General features: G+C 53.4%; 2 protein-coding genes across 5 annotated transcripts in view; both read right to left on the bottom strand.

Moving 5' to 3' along the window:
* Positions 1-7,494, bottom strand: part of DIXDC1 (DIX domain containing 1) — a 29,050-nt gene extending 21,556 nt beyond the window's left edge. For 2 of the 4 annotated variants that reach the window (XM_071576383.1, XM_071576384.1), the window contains exon 1: positions 7,243-7,467. In XM_071576383.1, the coding sequence (XP_071432484.1) occupies positions 7,243-7,302 (60 nt within the window). In that variant the 5' untranslated portion in view covers positions 7,303-7,467. Of the gene's footprint in view, positions 1-7,242 lie in introns of all 4 variants that reach the window. The other 2 variants (XM_071576386.1, XM_071576381.1) reach the window with 2 other exon arrangements.
* Positions 7,495-11,098: 3,604 nt separating this feature from the next.
* C23H11orf52 (chromosome 23 C11orf52 homolog) lies at positions 11,099-18,688 on the bottom strand. The gene is made up of 4 exons (XM_071576122.1): positions 18,387-18,688; positions 15,330-15,370; positions 14,571-14,617; positions 11,099-13,879 (listed from the first exon to the last, which is right to left on the bottom strand). The coding sequence occupies exons 1-4, from the start codon at positions 18,572-18,574 to the stop codon at positions 13,643-13,645; spliced, it is 513 nt and encodes a 170-aa protein (XP_071432223.1). The 5' UTR covers positions 18,575-18,688; the 3' UTR covers positions 11,099-13,642.
* Positions 18,689-19,695: the final 1,007 nt, after the last annotated feature.

The following is a 19,695-nucleotide window of genomic DNA, read 5'->3' as shown; positions in this document are numbered from 1 at the left end:
AGAAATACCCACCCACTCCATCCTGTTCCACTCCTGGAGCAGACCTGAGCCTGCACTCGGGCACAGAAATACCCACACACTCCATCCCATCCCACCCCTGGAACAGCCCTGAGCCTGCACCGGGCACAGAAATGCCCACACACTCCATCCCATCCCACCCCTGCAACGCTCCTGAGCCTGCCCTTGGGCACAGAAATACCCACACACTCCCTCTGATCAGCACAAAACCCCATCTGGCAAAAGTGACCAAAAGGCAAAGAGCAGCTCAGATGGAACACTTGCCCCATCCAGGCTCACACAGTCTCAGCCCCTCTTAGTCAACAAGGCTCCAAGGAGGACAAAAAAAGGTTGGGGACAAAACAGGAGGTGGGAAACACATCCCAAAGTGTTCCCACTGGGAACCCTTCTCCCTGCACTCTGGTCTGAGCTCCTGCTCAGTGGAATCCTGCCCTTGGTCAAGGCTCTCACTGCTCTCCTCCCCATCAACATTTCATTCAAACCCAGAATTTTTCAGAAGGAAAACAGCCTTTAAAGTAAAGTTTACTACAGAGAACACACATTATTAGGATTATGGTGGAGTTAAGCTTTATCCTGTTTACATTAACACAGCTTTGTGTTCCAAAAAAAGCCACATTTACCTGTACCTTGCCAGGGAAGAGCAGCTCCCTTACCTGGAGGAGTTTAGAGGCCAGGCTGCTTCAGCTCCCAGGCAGGTCACCCCAGGGTGAACAGATCCAAGTCACTCTGGAAGACTTTGCAGGGCAGGAGAAGATTTTCAAAACAAGGTTTTAGGGACTACCTGAACTTCCCATCCCAGTTCCACTGACAAATCCCAGGTCAGTATTTCAGAGGGACATCTCAGAGCAGGATTTGACCCCCCCTGTTGCTGAGGGCTCCTGTTTGTCCCTCTCACCCCTCAGTCAGGCCAGGGAATTTGGTGGGTCACAATGCCTTGCTGTGCTCCCTGTGCTTTATTATCAGTGCCATCCACCTTCCAGTGGGGAAGGTTAATTTGCACCTCTCTGGGATTGTGGCATTGCACACTTTGGTGTTGGACAAGTCTTTGTCCCTGGTTAAAATCATTCTTCAGCCTCCCAAGGGCTTGACCTCCTTGCTGTCATCCTACTGCAGATTCATTCCCAAGGCACCCTCTGCTTCTAGAAACAACTTACTCCCCTACATTAATGTGATGAATTTGAATCTATCCTTATTGGATTTAGGGAATCATCCTGCTGGAGTGATGCTTTTCCGAATCTTTCCTGCTCCTTTCCTTTATTCCCTGTTAGGACAGTGCCCAGCCCCAGGTCTAACAAGGTCAGCAACGAGAGCCCTCGTGCCAGGGGCTGGTCCCAGGATGAAAGGCTGTCAGTGTTCCCTCAGCTCAGAGCACTGACCCCACTGTCTGCAGCAGCCTAATTGCATCAGGACGTGCTGTTTAAGGCCTTGTGTGATTTCTAAGCTTTCTGACATCACCTTAATTAGAGGGGAGCTGGAATTTTCCACCCGGCGTCCCTCCACTTGGATGATTATTTTTGTTCATTTTGTTGTTGTTTGTAGAAGCGAAAAACAAAACACTCACAAGCAAAGAGAATGTTTCTCTCAGCAGAAGATTTTTTTTCCCCTCTAAATGGGATTCAGGCTGTTGAGTGTATTGAGATGCCTCCAACAGTGCAAACCACCCAGAGTGGTGCCAGAACAACCTTCAGCACCCACAGAATTTCTCTTCCACAAAACTCTAAAGCTGAACTTGTCCATTCCCAGAGTGCTCAACTGTCCAGCAGGACATGGGATTTTGGACTGCAAAGTTTTCCACGTATGTCCCAGTCCTTTACCCATTAACAGGAAGAGCTTATGTGTTAAACACCAAGGTCCAATTCCACTCCAGCTCCTTAAATAATTTGTTCCACTTTGATTTTCACTTCTCATAAAGCCAAGGGCTGTCCTGCTCCATTCCAGAGACCTCCAGCTTCCAGGACAGGATGAAGTCATCCTTACCTGTGCCTAAACACACTGGTATTTTATTAATTCTGTGTTTTGGAAGAGCTCAGCAATGCAAATGCCAGACCCTGACCCAGGAGCACCACCCACATCTGGAGGAGTTCTGCTCAGTGGGTATTTGAGGCCCTTTTCCCAGCCAGGCAACGTTTCTGTGCCAGGCAAAAATACAGGGAAAATAGTGGCAAAAAGCTGAGCCACAAGAGAGCTTTGACTGCAAAGTGCTGGGACTTTGGAGCACATGATTCACCCTGAATTATCAAAGGGTTCCACTACACCCAAACAGAGTCTAAGGTCTGTCAAAACAGGCTGCACTGAGACATTCCCTGATGCTCTGGGGAAGAAAAGGAGCATTGTTCCTTCTGTAGCAGGATGCAGCCACCAGCCCTGAGCAGGGGGAGCCTGAGCACAGGGAATTCTGCAGGCAGGAGCCTCCCAGCTGGGGAAAAGGGGAATCATAGAATGGATTGGGTTGGAAAAGACCTCTGAGATCATCAAGTCCAACCCTTGGTCCAACTCCAGTCCCTTTACCAGATCATGGCACTCAGTGCCACGGCCAAGCTCAGCTGAAAAACCTCCAGGGATGGGGAATCCACCCCCTCTCTGGGCAGCCCATTCCAATCCCTGAGCACTCTCTCTGCAAAGAATTTTTTCCTGATCTCCAACTTCAGTTTCCCCTGGCAGATCTTGTGCCCATCGTGCCCCCTTGTCCTATTGCTGAGTGCCTGGGAGAAGAGACCAACCCCCACCTGGCCAGAACTTCCCTTTAGGGAAGGGACACCCAGTGAGGCTCCCTGAAGGGCACTAAAAGGTACCTTTAGGACACAGACTCTTCCCTTCCCTCTGCCAGTGACTCGCTGTGGGTGTGGCAGCCTCAGTTTCTGGCCATAAAGCAGCTGTAGGAATTTTTAAGTGCCTTGGAAAAAGGTTTGATACCAAGAACTCTTGAATGTTACTGTGCAGATGCTCTGGAATACACCCAGGCAAGGGACAGCAAAGGACAGCCTGGCTGAGACACACAGGGGACCAGGGATTGAATCCCAACTGCTCCACCCTAATCCTACAGGGCAGCAAACACAGCCTGCCCTTGCTGACAGTCCTGCTGCTGGCCAGGCATGAGGGTTGGGGGGAAATGGGTGAGAATTCCTGCTGGAGCACAAAACTGCCTGCTGGGGCAGATCTGTGTGTAAATCCAGGTGTGGGGAACCCCAGGTGGGTTTCTGGGCTTGAGTCACAACTCAGCCTCTTGCAGCCCTGACAGAAACTTGGAAAGGTTCAAATGGTTCTTCAGCCCCAGCTTTAGCCAAGTGTGGCCTGACCACCCCGTGGCTTTAACAGGGTAGAGAGGCTGTAAAACACCCTCAGTCCCACCAAACCCAAGCTGAGGGGAGAGGAGACTTGGCCCCACTGTGGGAAACAGCAGCTTCTCTAGAGAGCTTTGTGTGTTCAGAGAAACTCAGGGGATTCACCACGACAGGGAGCCCTTGGGCTGCCCCTGATGGGCTGAGGGAGCCAGAAGTCAAACCAGCTCTCCTGGAGAATCCTCTTAGCCAGAAATAGCAGTCCCTGCAGGGCCAGGGCCAGTGCAAGTTCCTGCTGGGGGATCAGGGCAGCAGAGCCCTGTTTATCACAGATCAGGGGAACAGAGCCAGGCAGCAGCAAGAGCAGCTCCAGCCAGCAAAGCAAACCCAAACCAAAGGCAGGGCAGTTCCCAGGGCCAGGAGAAAGGATGGCATCTCACCACCTCCATTCCCATAGGATGCAGCAAACCCTGAGCAGTGACAGGGAGAGACTGGGGGAAATCAGGAATCACCCACTGCAGATGGCTGAGAATCCACTGCTTGAGGGGAAATATCCATGAACCACTTGGTGAGAGCAGAGAAGACACAGCCCTGCCTGTCCTGCAGCACCTCCTGTGTGCCAGTTCTCACCTAGAAACGGGCAGGTATTTCCACTTCAAAGCACAGCCTTGTGTGGGATCCCTGAATTTCACTTTGCTCCTGTTTGGAGACCCTGATTTCAAACCCAACCTCTGCTTGGGCTCTTAAAAAATTCCTTGCCATCACATCCTCTCTGGAGTGGATTGTTTGTTCAATGTAATCTCAGGGGGGAAGAAATAGCTATTTTAAATGACTCAGTGCACACAAGAAGCTACATAATTAAGTTTGCCAGAGGAAATGAGCTTGAAAAGAAGGTATATTATTTTTAAAATACAGGCACAGTGATGTCTTGGAGCTGTCAGGGCTGTTTCTGACACAGTTCTCTGTGCACCATCTGTTTTAAAGAAGTGACAGAAATGTCAACACATCTCTCAAATAAATTGCATTTCCCTGAGGAGAGAGAACAGGCTGAGGCCACATGGGCAGAGCCACTACAGAGGAGCCCCTGCTCTCTGGGGTTCCTTTCATTATAAACTGCTGCTTTAGCAGCCACACAGCCCCACGGCACCATCCAGCTGTGGCACTGAATTATTTGGCTGCCTCAGAGCAGGGGAAGAGCCTGACAAACAGCAGAGCAACTCCTTCCAGCCAGGGCAGTCCATTAATGAGCGAGGGGCAGGAGCTGAGTGGTGCCCACGGGACTGGGCTGCACTTCCACAGCAAACAACATCCTCCTGCTTTGGGGGCTGCAGGTGGCAGAGACCACCAGGTATTTTGGCCAAGGACTGTGGAAGGGAAGGGCATTTCCACTGCAGTTTACAGGCTGGGATTCTGCTCCTCAGGGAGAAAATATCAGTCCCACACGACCTGTGCAGCAGAACAGGCTGTAGCTGCAGAAGGGACAAACACACTGAATTCTCCAGCCCTAATTATGAGATAATTGGGCTGATGGGGTGGCTCTCACTCAGAAGGATGGACAGAGAGGGAGAACAAACCAAAGGAACAAAAGAAACCTGCCTGGAGTGTCCTGCCTGTGCTGGGGAACTTCTCAGGCACGGATTATTGCCCAAAACTGTCAGACAGAGACACACAGTCGATATTCCTGGAGAAAGTGGAACCACCCCTGGCCTCCAGGTCCCAGGCATGTGTAGGGTACACCTGATGTGTGCACACACACCCTGGAGCTTGCCAGGAACCTCTCTGTGTGCACTAATGCACAGATTTGTGTTTGTGTTTCAAGGTTTCTGGTCACCAAAAGAGTCACCTGGCAGGAAAGGTGCCCCACTGAAGAACAGGCAGTGGATCAGCAAGGAAATTGCTGCAATATTCCAACCCACTGTGTGGGATTAGGTCTCATTTCTTCTCTTGAGCCTGATTTTACACCCAAACATGAGGTTTGGTCACCAGTGTCAGAGGGCTGTGCTGGGATCACACACCTTGGGATGCTCTTTCACATCCAGGAATTCCTGTAAATAAGCACCAAAGGCAGAGGGAGATGGGGGAGGATGCAGAATTGCTGGATTACACCAGCCATGGAATTAGGGGGTTCCTCCTCATTTCCAGCCATGTCTGTGATGTGATGCACGTCCCTGTCGAGTCCCTTTCTCTCTCTGTGGTGCAGGTTCTGCACTTGCAAAACTGAGCTGAGTTTTACTTTTGGTTCAAGCTGAAGTGTGTGATGTGGCAGAGAGTGGGGGACGTGAGAGTGGATCTGGTTTTATGGTGGGAGAGGGACAGTTTTCCTACAGATGGGCACAACCAGACAGCCAGGGTGGGCCCAGCACTGAACACCACTGACCTGTCATCCCTCCATTAATTATATTATCAGTACACAGGTTATTATTTGTTTATGCCTGAGGAGCATCTGCTGCCCCCAAGCACAGGAAGTGTGAGCTTGAGCTAAACCAAGACCTTTGCTGGCTAAAAATGAGCCCGATGCTCTGTGGAGGAGGGGAGGGAGCATTTCCAGCCACGCTGAGCAGTCGAAGCAGGGCTGTGGCTGAGCTGGGAGGCTCAAGTTTCACCCCCAGTTTGTTTCCCCTGTGCTCTGGAGCCCAGCACGATGTTCCTGGTCTGTCAGTGGGTCGTGGGGGCAGAACACTCAGGTGGGGGCCGAGCTCTGCAGGGCTGAGGAATCACTGAACACTGAGCAAAATGAAACTCTGTGCTCTGAGAGAGAATAAAATACCCCAAGAGACTGGCCCTGCCACCAAGTGAGGAAGGAAATTGCAGGCACTCTGTGGTTTTAAAAGCCCCCACAGTTTTTCTCCCCTTTCAGCTCCTCAGATCATGCTCCAGCATTTTGTAATGAGTCCACAAAGAGTCCAACAGAACTAATTCTTTGCCCTACTGCCCTCCCCATTCAGGATTCCCACCTCTGGGATTGGTACTTCTCCTTATTTTATGACTTATTACTCTCCTTACAGCAGAGTAAGCAAATAAAGATCACTTTAAAGATTACATTTTCCTGACCAAATTGAATTTCCATCCTGCAGAGATTCAAATTACAGCAAAACACGGGGAAAAAAAACCCCCAGTCATCCTGCCCTTTGTCAGCCTCTCCCAAGAAATACGAGTCCTCAGAGCAGATTTACAACCTCCAGACACACCAACACCACACACCGAGCAGAGCACGCTCAGTTCCACACAACAAACTGCGCTCCGGAGCCTTCTGCATTCCCAAAATCCACTGCCAGGACCGTAAAGCACCGAGGAGAGAATAAAAACCCCGAGCTAAAAACAACCAGCCGCGAAACAGCCACAAACCGCTGGAAAAACCAGGACAGAATGGAATTGGAATAACGCGACCTGGCTGCGGTTCAGAACTCTGCGCTCCCTCCTCCCAACATCCCAGCCCGGGATCTCTCTCGTTTCCTCCTCCTCTGCTCACCCAAAGCACCGGAACGCAACAATTCCTGGCAAACCCACTCAAGGAGGTGCCTGAGAGGTGTTGGCAGCGTGGAATTTTGGGGTTTTTACCTCTGTGAAGCCCTCCTGGAGAACACCCGATAAAATCCCCCCGGCCAAGCAGGCGAGCATCGTCCTGCCGGGATTTCACTCATTTTCCTCCGACTCTGCTCCTCCAAAGCAGAGGGAAGGCAACAATTCCTGGCACAGCCACTCAAGGAGGTGCCCGAGAGGTTTTGGCAGCGTGGAATTTTTATTTTTACCTCTGTGAAGCCCTCCTGGAGAATATCCAGTAAATTCCCCCTGGCCAAGCAGGCGAGCATCGTCCTGCGGGATCTCCCTCGTTTTCCTCCTTTGCTCACCCAAAGCAGCGGGAACGCAACAATTCCTGGCAAAGCTGCTCAAAACCACTCAAGGAGGTGCCTGAGAGGGTTTGGCAGCGTGGAATTTGGTTTTTTACCTCCGTGAAGCCCTCCTGGAGAATATCCAGCAAATTCCCCCTGGCCAAGCAGGCGAGCATCGTCCTCGGGGAGCGCCGGGGCGGGCGGGGGGCTCAGGGGGCACCGGGCAGCGCCGGGCACCGCTTCTCCCTCCTCCTCCTCGCCAAGACAAAGGCTGGGAGCTGCTGGGGAGCCGCTCTCATGGTCCCATCTGTGCAGCAAGGAGAGTTGAGCCCAAGTCCAGGCTCACATTGGGCATGCTCGGGAGGGAGTTACTGGAGATGTCACCGCGTTGTTCCCACGGCAACGCCGCGCCTGGCGAGATGCGGGGCTGGGCTCGGGGAAACATCTGAAACCCATTGCCAGCCCTCCACACACGCGAAAAAAAAAATAATAAAATAAAAATGAGGTTTACAAACCCAGCAGAGCCAGTGAGTCCCGCTGGTGGGGGCAGGGAGGGAGAGAACTGCTTTGTGCAGGCAGAAAAGCGAAAGGATGGAGGTGCTGCCCCAAAGAGACAGCAAAGCTCGATGCGTTTGGAGGTGGAAACACTCGGGGGGAAAAGGAAACGAGAGAAAAAGGATCAAACTGCAATTAAATAGACAACCCCTGCATGTTTTCTAAATCAATACGTGCGCTCAGGCCAGAAATAAGGATCAGGTATCTCTCCAGGTTGGTATCACCTTACAGGAAATGACCAGGGGAAAGAAAAAAGGAAAATAAACCCCTCTGGGAATGGGTGAAACCCCTCCTGTCACAGGAACGCTGGCGGGACTGGCCGCTGTGCCCACAGGCTCCAAAATACTCAGCCAAGCAGCTCCAAGGGAGAGAGATGTTTAAAAACAAACCTGTTTCTCTGCACCACGAGGAAAAAAACAGTGGCAAAATGTCACCGTTTTACAGCAGCAGCTCAAACACAGCAAGAGGAGCAACAGGTATTTGTTTCCCTCTGTCGTTCCAAAAGGAGTCACCCCCCAAAACCTCCGCGGTTTGAGCTTTAAATTATTCACGTTGCCTTTCCCTGCAGTTCATAATCTGCTGGGAATTGAGATTTTGATGTTTTCACGGGTTGCAGCACCACATCTGTTAAGCAAACCAGCAGATTACTGGGAGGCTTTGCATAAAGCCTTGTAAGCTGGAAAGCTGGGGGTTGGTACCTCGAGCCAGTTTATTTGGAGCCTCAGAATGCCATCAAATAGGCAGCAATCAATATTTATCCCCATCCTTTTGGGATGCCTTCGAAATTTCAATCAAACATTGTAGAAAAATTAAGTGGTTTCCCCATCAGACAGAAAGTGACCTAGTTTTGAAGCAAAACCCAACAAAAGATACTCTGAGCCTTTTCTGTGCAGTTTATAATGCTCTTCTTAGCTAATATCTTATTATATATTTTTTCTTCAATGTAATATATTTATTTATAATTGTGATAATTTTATATGTGTTTATTTTCTGTTTTTCAGGGCTACACAGTAAACATCTAACACAGCAAAGGCAAAGTGTTCTCATTATATGGGCTCAGGCTCAGAGATTTTGGCATCAAAGATTTGCTTCTGTGTGGGGTTTCTTACCTTGGAAAGACCTGCCTGAGTCTGACAATGGGAATGTGAGGGAATAAAACCCAGGCTGTTCCTGATGCTGGGCAGAGGCAGGACATGCTGAGCCATTCTCCTGTTCATTGAGGGAGCACAAATGCACCTTGGGTGCCTGTGTGTGCTGAAAATAACTCTGAAAATTAAATGCTGGTCCCCCCTTTGTGCCTCACTCTGAAATTTCAGCTTCTTGTAGCAGAAACCGTGGGGGGGTTTTTAATGTTTATATCATCCTAATGGGTGCCTTTGAATGTCACCTTTGCAAAAAGGAAGCAAAACAGCCTCTCACTAAAATGATGCTTCGTAATTCTCACTGAGTTTTCCCCAAGGAATGGGGAAATTCCCAAGGGGCAATGGTGTCTAAAGGATGTTCCCATCAGCTGCTCCTCCTGAGTGACCTTCACAGCAACCAGCAGGGTGGCAGTTTGGGTGGTGGCATTGCCATCTCCTGGCCACTTCCAGCACGTCCCCAACCCACCCCTGTCCTTGCACAGCTCAGCTCTTGCTGATCGTTTGGGTTGGGGAGATAAAAACAAGCGAGGGTGGTTCAGGAATTCATTTGAATAACCAAAACAGCTGCTTGACACAACTGATGGCTTTGTGTCACTGAGTGTCCCCTCCCAGCCTCCCCACCAGGCACCCAAACAGAGGTGACACACAGGGAGGGCTCCTGGGAACTCACAGAAGGTGCAGGGGGTGGGTGACAGGGCACTGTGTCCATCAGAGTTCCCATGCTGGGGGCCACAGCTCAGCTCAGCTCAGCACTCCTTGAGGCCTGAGGGGGAAAGCAAATGGATTAAATGCAAAGGAAAAAAATTCTTAGAGGGAGAACAGACAAAAAAAAAATCTGAATTAAAACAAAGGGAGAAAATTGCCTTTTTTTTTTTTTCACTTGCTGCAAAAAATATATCCAAGGGCCACAGCCTTAGGGCAATTTACACATTTTTGCATTTTCTTCCCTGTGTAAAGTGTGTCTGGTGGACAGAATTCCTCTAAAACACAGGGAAAAATATTCCTGATTACATTGGCTGACACTACATATAGACTTTAATTATCTCTAGAGGGGGAATCCAAGTTCAATGGAAGTTGAATCTGCCAGTCAAAGCTGTCCCCAGTGTTGAATATTCAGGGTATTCTTTGATTCAGGGTGTTTAGCCCAGACAGCACAGATCCATAAATAGTTTTAGGAAAAAAACCCTTCAACATCCTGATATTTTTATTTATGAGTTTTCTTGTAATCTGTATTTGCTTGGTCTTCCATCAGAAGTGCTGAGGGAAGCCTGGAAAAAGGAAAGGTGGGGAGTTTGGAAGTGCTGGAATGGTTCCTTGGGAAAGGCAGGAGAAACCCGTGGGTTTAATCACCCTTTAAAGGTGGGGGAGTGACCCTTGGGCAGGTGGTCACTGTGGGCTTGGCTGTGCCATCCTGGTCCATCCCTGGGGGACACAGGTGGGACAGGATGGGGGACAGAGGCAGAGCTAAGGGGGCTTCTCAATCTGGAGGTATTTGGGGGCCCATTCTGCACCAAAAAAAAGGTGTGGGACAAGGACCTGAGCCCTCAGAGGGCTGTGTGGCCCCAGGTGCCTCTGGAAGTGGGGTTGGATCGTGGGAATCCCCAGGAGCAGCAGGGCTGGCAGAGCCAGGGAGGGAGGGCTGGGATGGGTCAGGGGACAGGGAGAGCTCCCAGAGCTGGGGGGGCCTGGGGGAATGAGGGGCTGCTGGGGAGGGGGGCAGGGAACAGCAGGGACCCTGCGGGGTGCAGTGGGGTGGGATGGGGTGGGGTGGGATGGGATGGGATGGGATGGGATGGGATGGGATGGGATGAGATGGGATGGGATGGGAGGGAATGGGAGGGAATGGGAGGGAATGGAAGCACATGGGAGGGAATAGGATGGGATGGCATGGGATGGGATGGAATAGGATGGAGTGAGACAGGATAGGATAGGATGGGATGGGATGGGATGGGATGGGATGGGATGGGATGGGATGGGATGGGTTGGGTTGGGAGCGAATGGGAGGGAATAGGATGGAATGGGATGGGGTGGGATGGGGTGGGGTGGGATGGGATGGGATGGGATGGGATGGGATGGGATGGAGTGGGTTGGGGTGAGGTGCGGTGGGTGCCGCGGCCGTACCTGCTCCCGGTGCGCGTCTCCGGTTGCCGTGGGGACAGGGGCGGGATGGGGCGGGATGTGCCGGGCTCCGCCTGCAGCCGGGCCAGGGGCCGGGAACGGGGGCTCGGAACAGGGCAGGGACCACGGGCAGGGACCGGGGACTCGGGAATAGGGCAGGGACCGCGGGCAGGAGGAGGACCCAAGCCCAGCACGGCGTCACCGCCCCACACCCCCCAAAGTCCGGGATTTTATCACTTAAAACTGAACATTCCGTCTTTAATGGTACAGCAACACTCGGTTCCTCCCCCAGAGCCGCGGGAGGCACAGCAGATACACTCAGGGAGGGTTTCAACGGGCAGAAAAAATCCCTGTCGCAGAACACGTGGCTTTTCCATTTCTCTGCCAAAAGCCTGGAAAATGAGCAAAATCCCCCCTCCTGAATGGGAGCATCTGGTGGTCTCCAAGATGTGCTGTGCTTCCAGAAACACCCCCCAGCACTGTGGAGCTGGAGCTCCTGAGGGGTGGGAGATAAAGCACCATTCCAGGAGCTCAGGCTCTCATAGAACCCGGCTGAGCTCCCACTCGCTCCTCACACAGAAGGGCTGAGCCACAGACCCAGTGACTTCGGTGAAGGAGGTTCCTCTGAGCCAAGCCCAGTCCTACTCATGGCCAAGGCAGAACTGGTTTGACATGATGGATGTGCAAATTTACACCAATCTGGGCTGAGGATCGTGACCTTGGTGTTGAGAGGTTGGCAGGTTGTTGTCCCCAGCCCCAGCTGTGCTGCTGGGGGAGGAGAAACCTCAGTACCATCCTCTGTGCATGCCATTGCAATTAACTGCTGTTCACTAGAATTGCTTTAAAAAATCATTTGGTGGAGTCTTGTACTTTCTAGAAACCCTCCCATCTCCTGAACTGTAGCCCATGTTTAATAATGTTTCTAAAAAATCCAGTTTATTCCTATGATGCAGAGGGCTTGGCTAGAACTGGAGCCAGAGTCCCTTTTAGTTGTACCAGGGGCCAGTGCAAGGAGGGACATCCCTGTTGCCCAGCATGGGCCAGGCCTGGCAGCCTCTCTGGCACTGGGCTGGCACAACTGAGTGTTCAAGTGCCCCAGGGCTCCCTCAAACTCCTGTCTGTGCCCATTCAATCCTCCTCAGTCCAAAGGGTTTCATGCTGGGCATGGAGTTCAGCAAGAGGAGCAGAAATGGGAGCTCAGAAAAAGCCCTTCCAACAACATCATCCTGTCCCCATTATAAATTAAGGGCAGACCTTACAGTGGCCCCACTGAGGTCAGGTAGATGGCATGGGCAAAAAAAAAACCTTTTCAGGTAGAAAAATATATCATATCCATTATAAAAAAAGGACCTTCTAGAAAGATTCCTCTGCCCTCTCAATAGCCCTGCTGAGCTCTCCTGGACAGTGTGGCCAAAAGGGAGAAAAGGTTCCAGACTGGTCCTCAACCATTTCCACCTCAGCAAACACTGCCCACACCAGCTCAGCTTTCACAATGAGCAGGAACTCCTTCATGCTTTTTACATTCAGCTGAGTTATAATATGCAAAATTATATGTGTTTATAAAAGGTGCCAGGATGTCTGTTTTTAAACCCTGGCAATAACCAGGTTGTCCCACGATCTGCATTTAGCTCTGCAGACCATTGTTGAGGAACAGAACCTGCCAAGCTCTCATTTAGTACCTGCAGGTTGTGCTTGGGGTCTGTGTTCCACTGCCAGTGGTGCCCAGTTCAGTGCAGTGGCAGAAGCCTTTTGCACAAGTGCTATACTGCATTATTAACACTAGTTTAACTCCCTAAACAGGCTCTCAAAGGTGTGTCTGGGAGGGTTAACACACAGTGTGCTCTGTGTTCCTGGGGTTTATGACGAAGGTTGACAGTACAAAGTGAGCAAAAAGGGAGGCAAAGTCCAAAGTCCTCTCTGAGGCTGAGCAGGATTCACTCCCAGTGTCTCAGGCACGTTGCTGGTCTCCACAGGAACTGGGAAACTGCCCCAAACATGGGGCTGCCTCACAGCTAAGGGGCCAGTTTTCTTTGTCCCACTCTCAGGCAGAGCCAGGAGCTCATTTCTCAGCATGTGCATGCAGGGCACAGATGCCCAGCCCAGAAGTGAGGGGAATTGTCCCACAGCCCTCATCAGTTCTGCATGTCTGGCCTTGGCTCTCCAGAGCTGGGCATGGTTATAGAACACTGATTTTTGAGAGCAGAGGATGCTCACAGTGAGTGGCTGCAGCCACATGGCAGGTGTTGGAAGAAGACATTGCAGTAGATACTGTCAAAGGTTTCATTTCTTCAGAGTATCATCTGCACATGCAGAATTTTCCTAACATTGTCCAAACCTCCCTTGTGCCAGTCCTGAGCTCTGTGTGCCACGTTCCCAAATCCAGCACTCAGCAGGTCCTGTGCCACAGCAGGGGCTTCCTCCCTGCAGCTCTGAGCCTTCACCAGCCCAGGAGCAGCTCTGCCACCTCCCAGTGCCCAGAGATGGGTTGCAGCTCCACAGGCAACTCTTCCAAAGGGAAGAGGTGTTTTTGTGTCAGCAGAATCCGATGGGAAACTCCTCATCCTGTGAGCAGGTCTGTGGTGGAAGGCACAGCCTGACAGAGACACACAACGAGTCCAAGAGGTCCTCTTGGATCTACAACAGCTCCAAGTCTGAGAACTCCTTTTGCTGCTGAAGGAGGAGGAGGAGGCCATCAAGTCCTTCACACCAAGGTGCCATTCTTGCTGTCGTACTTGAGCCTGGCGCTGGGGAAGTTGAGGGTGGCATACTCGGTGGCATTCTGCTGCTGCAGGCTCTTCACCTCTGCCACCGAGCGCTCCCGGGGCTGGGAGAACACCTGGATGTCTGCATAGTGGATGGTGTCATCCTGCTGTGCCCCCGGGGCTCTGCCCACCGTGGCATACACGGGCACACCGGGCACGTCCTCGTATGCCGGCACCTTGGGGGGAGAAAGCTCTGGAAACGCAGCTGGTGGGCTGCCCCCATCCCTGCCCATCCACCCTGCCACCCATCCCTGCACCACACAGCCCTTTGCCCACCCATCCCTGCCTACCCATTCCTTGCCAACCTATTCCCTGCCCACCCATCCCCGCACCACACACCCCCTGCACCACCCAGCCCTGCCCACCCATCCTCTGCCAACCTATTCCCTGCCCACCCATCCCTGCACCACATAGCCCTCTGCCCACCCAGCCCTGCCCACCCAGCCCTGCCACCCAGCCCTGCACCTCACAGCCCTTTGCCCACCCATCCCTGTCTACCCATCCCCTGCCAACCTATCCCCTGCCCACCCAACCCTGCACCACCCATCCCTGCCCACCCAACTCTGCCCACCCACCTCCTGCACCACCCACCCCCTGCCCACTCAGCTCTGCCCACCCACTCCTGCCCACCCACTCCTGCTCACCCACTCCTGCCCACCCACTCCTGCCCACCCACTCCTGCTCACCCACTCCTGCCCACCCAGCCCCTGCCCACCCTGTTCCCACAGCCAGGAAAGGCTGCCCAGAGAGGGTTCCTGGCTCTGGACAAGCTGCCCCGTGCCCTCCCAACCCCTCTGGCCCAGGAAGGGATGCTCAGCTCTGTCCTCTCAACACACAGTCAGGACAAAGACTCTGGGCAGTGGGTACCTTCCTGCCAGGCTGCTGCTCTCGGCTCTCCTGCCTCACCTGAGCTCCTGCAAGACAAACACCAGCAGATCAGGCCAACAGCTCTTTGCTGTTCCACCTTTGGGTGCAGGAATGCCATGTCTGGCCATGGGCTCTCCCCACTGGGCACAAATCAAATTTCCACTTCATCTGCCACCCTCAGCCCTAATGCTGGCCCTGAGAAGAAAGCCTGGCCTTGTTTCTTTGGGAAAAATAAGGTTTCCCAGGATGACAACACGCTGTGGACCACAGTGTTCTTGGCAGAACCCAGGAGGACAGAGCACAGAGAGCTTCCTTGTCAGGCCCTTGGAGGAGTCAGATCCAGTTTTAACTTTGTTATTTCCTTTGCTGCCTGGCAAACATATTTTTGCCCAGCATGGTCCAAAGGCCACAGGACACAACTGAGCTACTTAAGGAACATTTATTCTGGGGGACTGTTGTCAGGCAGATGTTTGCAGCTCCTACAGGAGTTTGATGCAGCCTCTGCTGTGCTGCTCCTGTGTTTTGATGTGAAACCTTCTTATTTTGAAGACACTGCTGAAATCCCTTCCCTCCCTCATGGAACATCACACCCCTTGCTTTAACTTTTAAAGAAATGTTGCCTTTTGCTTCTAGCAAACTTCCATTGAGGAAGGTTAAATACAAAGAGTGTGGGAGGGCACCTCAGGGATCCCCTCCACAGCCAACCAGGGAACTCACCCACCTCTTCCTGCCCTCTGAAGCATTTTCACAAATCCTTACCTTGCTTTTCTTCCTTTCTTTTGAAAGGCGAAGGACACGTCCTGAAATGAGAGAGACCCATCAGTCCTGCCAATGCCCAGGCTGTGCCCTCCCAACACTGACAGTGCAGTGAGACAGGCCCAGGAGGTGCCTCAGAGGAGCTTTGGAGCCAAACCAGAGCCCAGGTGACCCTGACAGGGAGAAGGTCCGAGGGGAAGGTGTGGGGATGTGTTTCCTTCTGTGCCACACCTGCCACAGCCACCCCCAGGTCTCCCAGCCCTGCCTGGATGGCCAAGGTGCCTCTCAGGGAATGAGGACACATCTCACTGCAGTTTTGCAACAGCTCAGATCAGGGTGCAGGGCATGATCTCAGCTGGCACAAACCCCTCTCTAGGGGTACCCCACTCCCTGTTCTGTGCCCCCCCTGCCCAAGGAGCAGCTGTGCACAGACCTTGTGCTAATTCAGTGTTTCAGACAGTTTTCCTGTTCTCAGCTTTCCACCCAGAGCACAACCAAACCAAACAGGTCATGCACTTGTGAACAGCCAAGCCAAACCCTGATCTCAGCTGTACCTGTGTGACCAGAAAGAGAACAAGCCAAACACAGCTCTGATCCAGCCAGGGGATGAACAGGAGCCAAATCCACTCCAGCTGTAACAACAGAGCCCCGAGCTGAGCTCCTGCAGGCTGGGGCTGGCAGGGCAGCTCGTGTCACACTCTGGGACAGATGCATGAAGGAAATGTCACCACTGCATGACGTCTGGGGGGGTCAGAGAGCAGGTGCCAGCCCTGGTGTGGCTCCACATGTCTGTGTGGTGCTGGCCACGGACCAAGTGTGCAGCTGAGGGGCTCACAGCTCTCTGCTGGGTGGGGCTACAGGGTCACCATTTGGTCTCCAAGGAATATTGTATGTCCCACATGGCGTGCATTTGCCAGTTGGTCCCACACAGGTGGGAGGAGAGCAGAGCCCCAGGCAGGGCTGTGCCAGTGCCAGTGCCAGCGCTCTGGCAGCTCCAGTGGGTGGGGGAGCAGGACAGCGTGTGCAGGAATGCCTTTGGCACTCCAATGGGAAAGCAAAAACCAGCATGAACGTGGGCAGAGGACCTGGAGCCATTGAAAATGGTCAGCAATGATTAACCAGACTTGCTGGGAAGGCAGAGGCAGCTTTGGGGAAGGCAGGGTGGCCACACTGTGACCTGGCACTGCTCCACGTGCCCAGTGCTGCCCACAGGGGCACTGAGGGCCCTCCAGCCCCTGACAGGCAAAATCTGGGGGGCTAAATCAAGGCAGAACTGCTTCAACCCGGGATTATCTCAGCTAGTTAGAGCCTGGTGCTAATAACAGCAAAGTTGTGGGTTTGATCCCTGTGTGGGCCAACTCTTGACTTAAGAGTTGGACTCGGTGATCTTTGCGGGAATATTCTGTGAAGTTTCTGTGAAATTTGCCTTGTAGTGGTTCTCCCTTGGCTTTTGCAGCTTCCTCCTCTGCTGTCTGCAGGATCTCCAGGTCCCTCCTCGCCAAGGCTTGTGTGGCAGAGCCCTTTCCCTCCTGGCAGGCTCGTTGTGGGCTGCAGCCACAGCAGCACCATTGAAGCCAAACTCGCGGGGTCCCTCTGCCCTTTGCTGGATCAGCGTCCCGAGCTGCTGGTTTTGGTGGCCTCCTCTTGTGGTGCATCCCAGGCAGTGTGTGGGCTGGAGCTATTCTGGGCTGTCTGCAGGATGAGCACAGCCAGGGGCAGCTGGCACCTCCCAGGAACTGGCACACGGGGGCAAGGGAAACAGAGCAGGGAAACGTCTCCCCTCTCCTCCAAACCAGGTCAAACATGTTGTGACTCTCAGCCTGAGAGAAGCACATCGTATTCTACATGACAGCACATGTGTCTGCTCCTCCATTGCTTCCTCCCCTTTTCCCATGTCAGTGCCATCCTGATTCCTGCCTGCAGAGTGCTGGATTTGGGCATATTTTCCTGACTGTGCACACTTCAGTGCACTGAGAGCTGAGAACACCCTGCACCCACACCCGAGGGCATATTCATTGATAACTTTCTTCTTGGAACACATTTGCTGTCACAGCTTTCCTTTAAAGCCCTCAGACTGTGCCCCAGGCATCTCCTCATCAGGTTCCTGCCCCGCGTGCCTCATTTACCCTCTGCCACAGGGCAGAGGAAATAGAAATGGGAGTTTTGGTGGGTTACATGTCAAGACCCAGCCTTCCACCCCACACCTCCAGCTCCTACTCCTAAATCCCACCCTCTCCAGCTCAGGGCTCAGGTTGGCAGGACCTCGGCGTCCTGCCCTTCCTCCAGTAGGTGCTGCTGTGCCTCTTGGAATTATTAAAAATCGCGGGTGAATTTCTCATAGTTTCAACAAATACAGTCTTGGAGAGAATGTCCTCGGCGCTTCATCTGATATTCATGGCTCTTCCCCTTGTTCCATGCTCAGAGCCGAAAATATTTCCACTTGGCAGCGAGCGATGCTCCGCTGTGCCCTCTCCCTGTAAGCGGGAGGTCCGGGCACAGCGGGAGCCAGGAGGGATTAAATTGTTCTCCTCCCTCCCAGGGAGAAAGAGCAGCAGCATCTCAAAGACGTGGCCAGGATTTCCCAGCGTAACTAAAGCCCGGCCAGCCGCGGGCAGGGAGCGGGGCTGGCACAGCTGAGAGCGGGGTGGGGTGGCCGAGCCGCGGGACCCTCCCTGCGGTGCGACAAAGGGACACCTTGTGGTGTCTCCCTGTCTGGAGGGGCGAGGACAGGGGGTTTAAGTAGGTCCTTCCTAGAACTGAGCTCTTCCCAGGAGGGAGCCCAGGAGCCCGAGCTGCCAGTCTGAGAAGGTGGCACAGCCCGTCTGGGCTGAGGGATGTGACAGCAAAGTCCCTTCGCCCCGTGCCCTGCTGCCCCTGCGCCCAGCCCGGCCCTGCCCAGCCGTGACCCCGCTGTCTCTGCTGCCCAGTGGGTGTGAGCTGGCAGGGCTGGGGGCCGGAGGAGCCCTGGCAAGCCCAGCACAAGGACACCAACCCTCCCCAGCCCCCCGTCAGCCCCGGAGCCGCCCGCGCCCCCCGCGCCCCTGCCCGCCCCGCACTCACCACGGGCGCCCGCAGCTGCACCGGTTGCCCATGTCGCTCCTTCCCCCATGGAGCTGGAGTGTTTTCTGGACAGGGAGAGCTTGTATTTCCTGGTTCCTGCTCGGCCCCTGGCTATTCCAAGGGAGTGTCTGGCAGTGTCGGGTTTCTCTCCACGGGCTGCGCAGGGCTGTGCTGGCCCCGTGTGGCATCTCCCGGAGGTGGCCCCCGGGGCCTGGCTCACCTCTTGCTGCCTGGGAGAAGAGGGCAAGGTGGGAAATGCCCCCCAGGGCTTCACCCCGGGGCTAAAATTCTGTTTTCTGGTTCGCGCAGTGGGCGTCCCGCCGCTGTCCCGCTGATGCCAGCAGTGATGCAAAAGAGGACGGAGGAGGGACTTCAAATGTTCCTGAACAAAAGGAGAAGCCCCAGAGTGGGAGCTCTCAGTGCTCTCCCTGCTGCTCATCCTTGCGGCTCGAGCAGGATGTCAGAGTAACCTGTGGCACGGGCTGGCATCACCTGGGACAAAGGGAATCTTGGGAGGGCAGGTGATGCCCAGGTCTGCTCTCGGCTGAGCTCTGGTTCTGCTGCTTTTGACCTGCAACCCCAGAAACATTACTGGGAATCCATTTTTTTAAACCACCTCGGTGAAAGTGCACAGTTTGCCCTTCTGAGAATGGCAGGATGCCATGAGGCACCTCACATCATTAGGGACAGCTTTTAGGCTGCCCCCTCAGCATGGCAAACAGGAACAGGAATGTGTATCTCACCTCTCCACTCCTCTGAGAGCCCTTCAGGCTCTGGCTGGGCATTTCTGCACTAATCCTGGTACCTAATCTTGGGCAGCTCTAAGAGAAGGGATGGTCAACACTAAAAGATACCCTGTGAATGTCATTCTTGAGCAGAGCCTGAGCCCCACAGCTTTGATTTGGTATTTAACACCAGTTCTGTGCAGGTATGAATCCTCATGGGATGCCCTAACAAGGGGCTGAGCTGTAATTCACTCTGCTGGTGGGCTGTGTCAGGAACTGGCCCCAGTGCCCTCCTCCAGGTGTGCCCGTGCCCTCAGCCAGGCTCACAGCATCACTGGGCATCTGCCCAAGTGTAGAGCAAAGCTTGTGTCTGTCCAGAAGTGGCAGGAGGAGAAGGATTCTAAGGATTCTACTTTGGAAGGGGCACAGGGCACAGCTTAGCCCTGGGTGAGCTGCACTGTGACCTGCAGAGCCCAAGCCTTGCTCTGCCACTGCTCCTCATCGCGTGGCTGGAGAGATGGCACATGCCAGTCTGCACCACAGCACCCCAGGGAGAATGTATGACTCATGCAGGCAGCTGGGAT

Source organism: Pithys albifrons, chromosome 23 (genome assembly GCF_047495875.1).
Source record: "Pithys albifrons albifrons isolate INPA30051 chromosome 23, PitAlb_v1, whole genome shotgun sequence".
Lineage (NCBI taxonomy): Eukaryota > Metazoa > Chordata > Aves > Passeriformes > Thamnophilidae > Pithys > Pithys albifrons.
The sequence above is the reverse complement of the archived record's forward strand: the minus strand, read 5'-3'. Positions and strand labels throughout refer to the sequence as shown.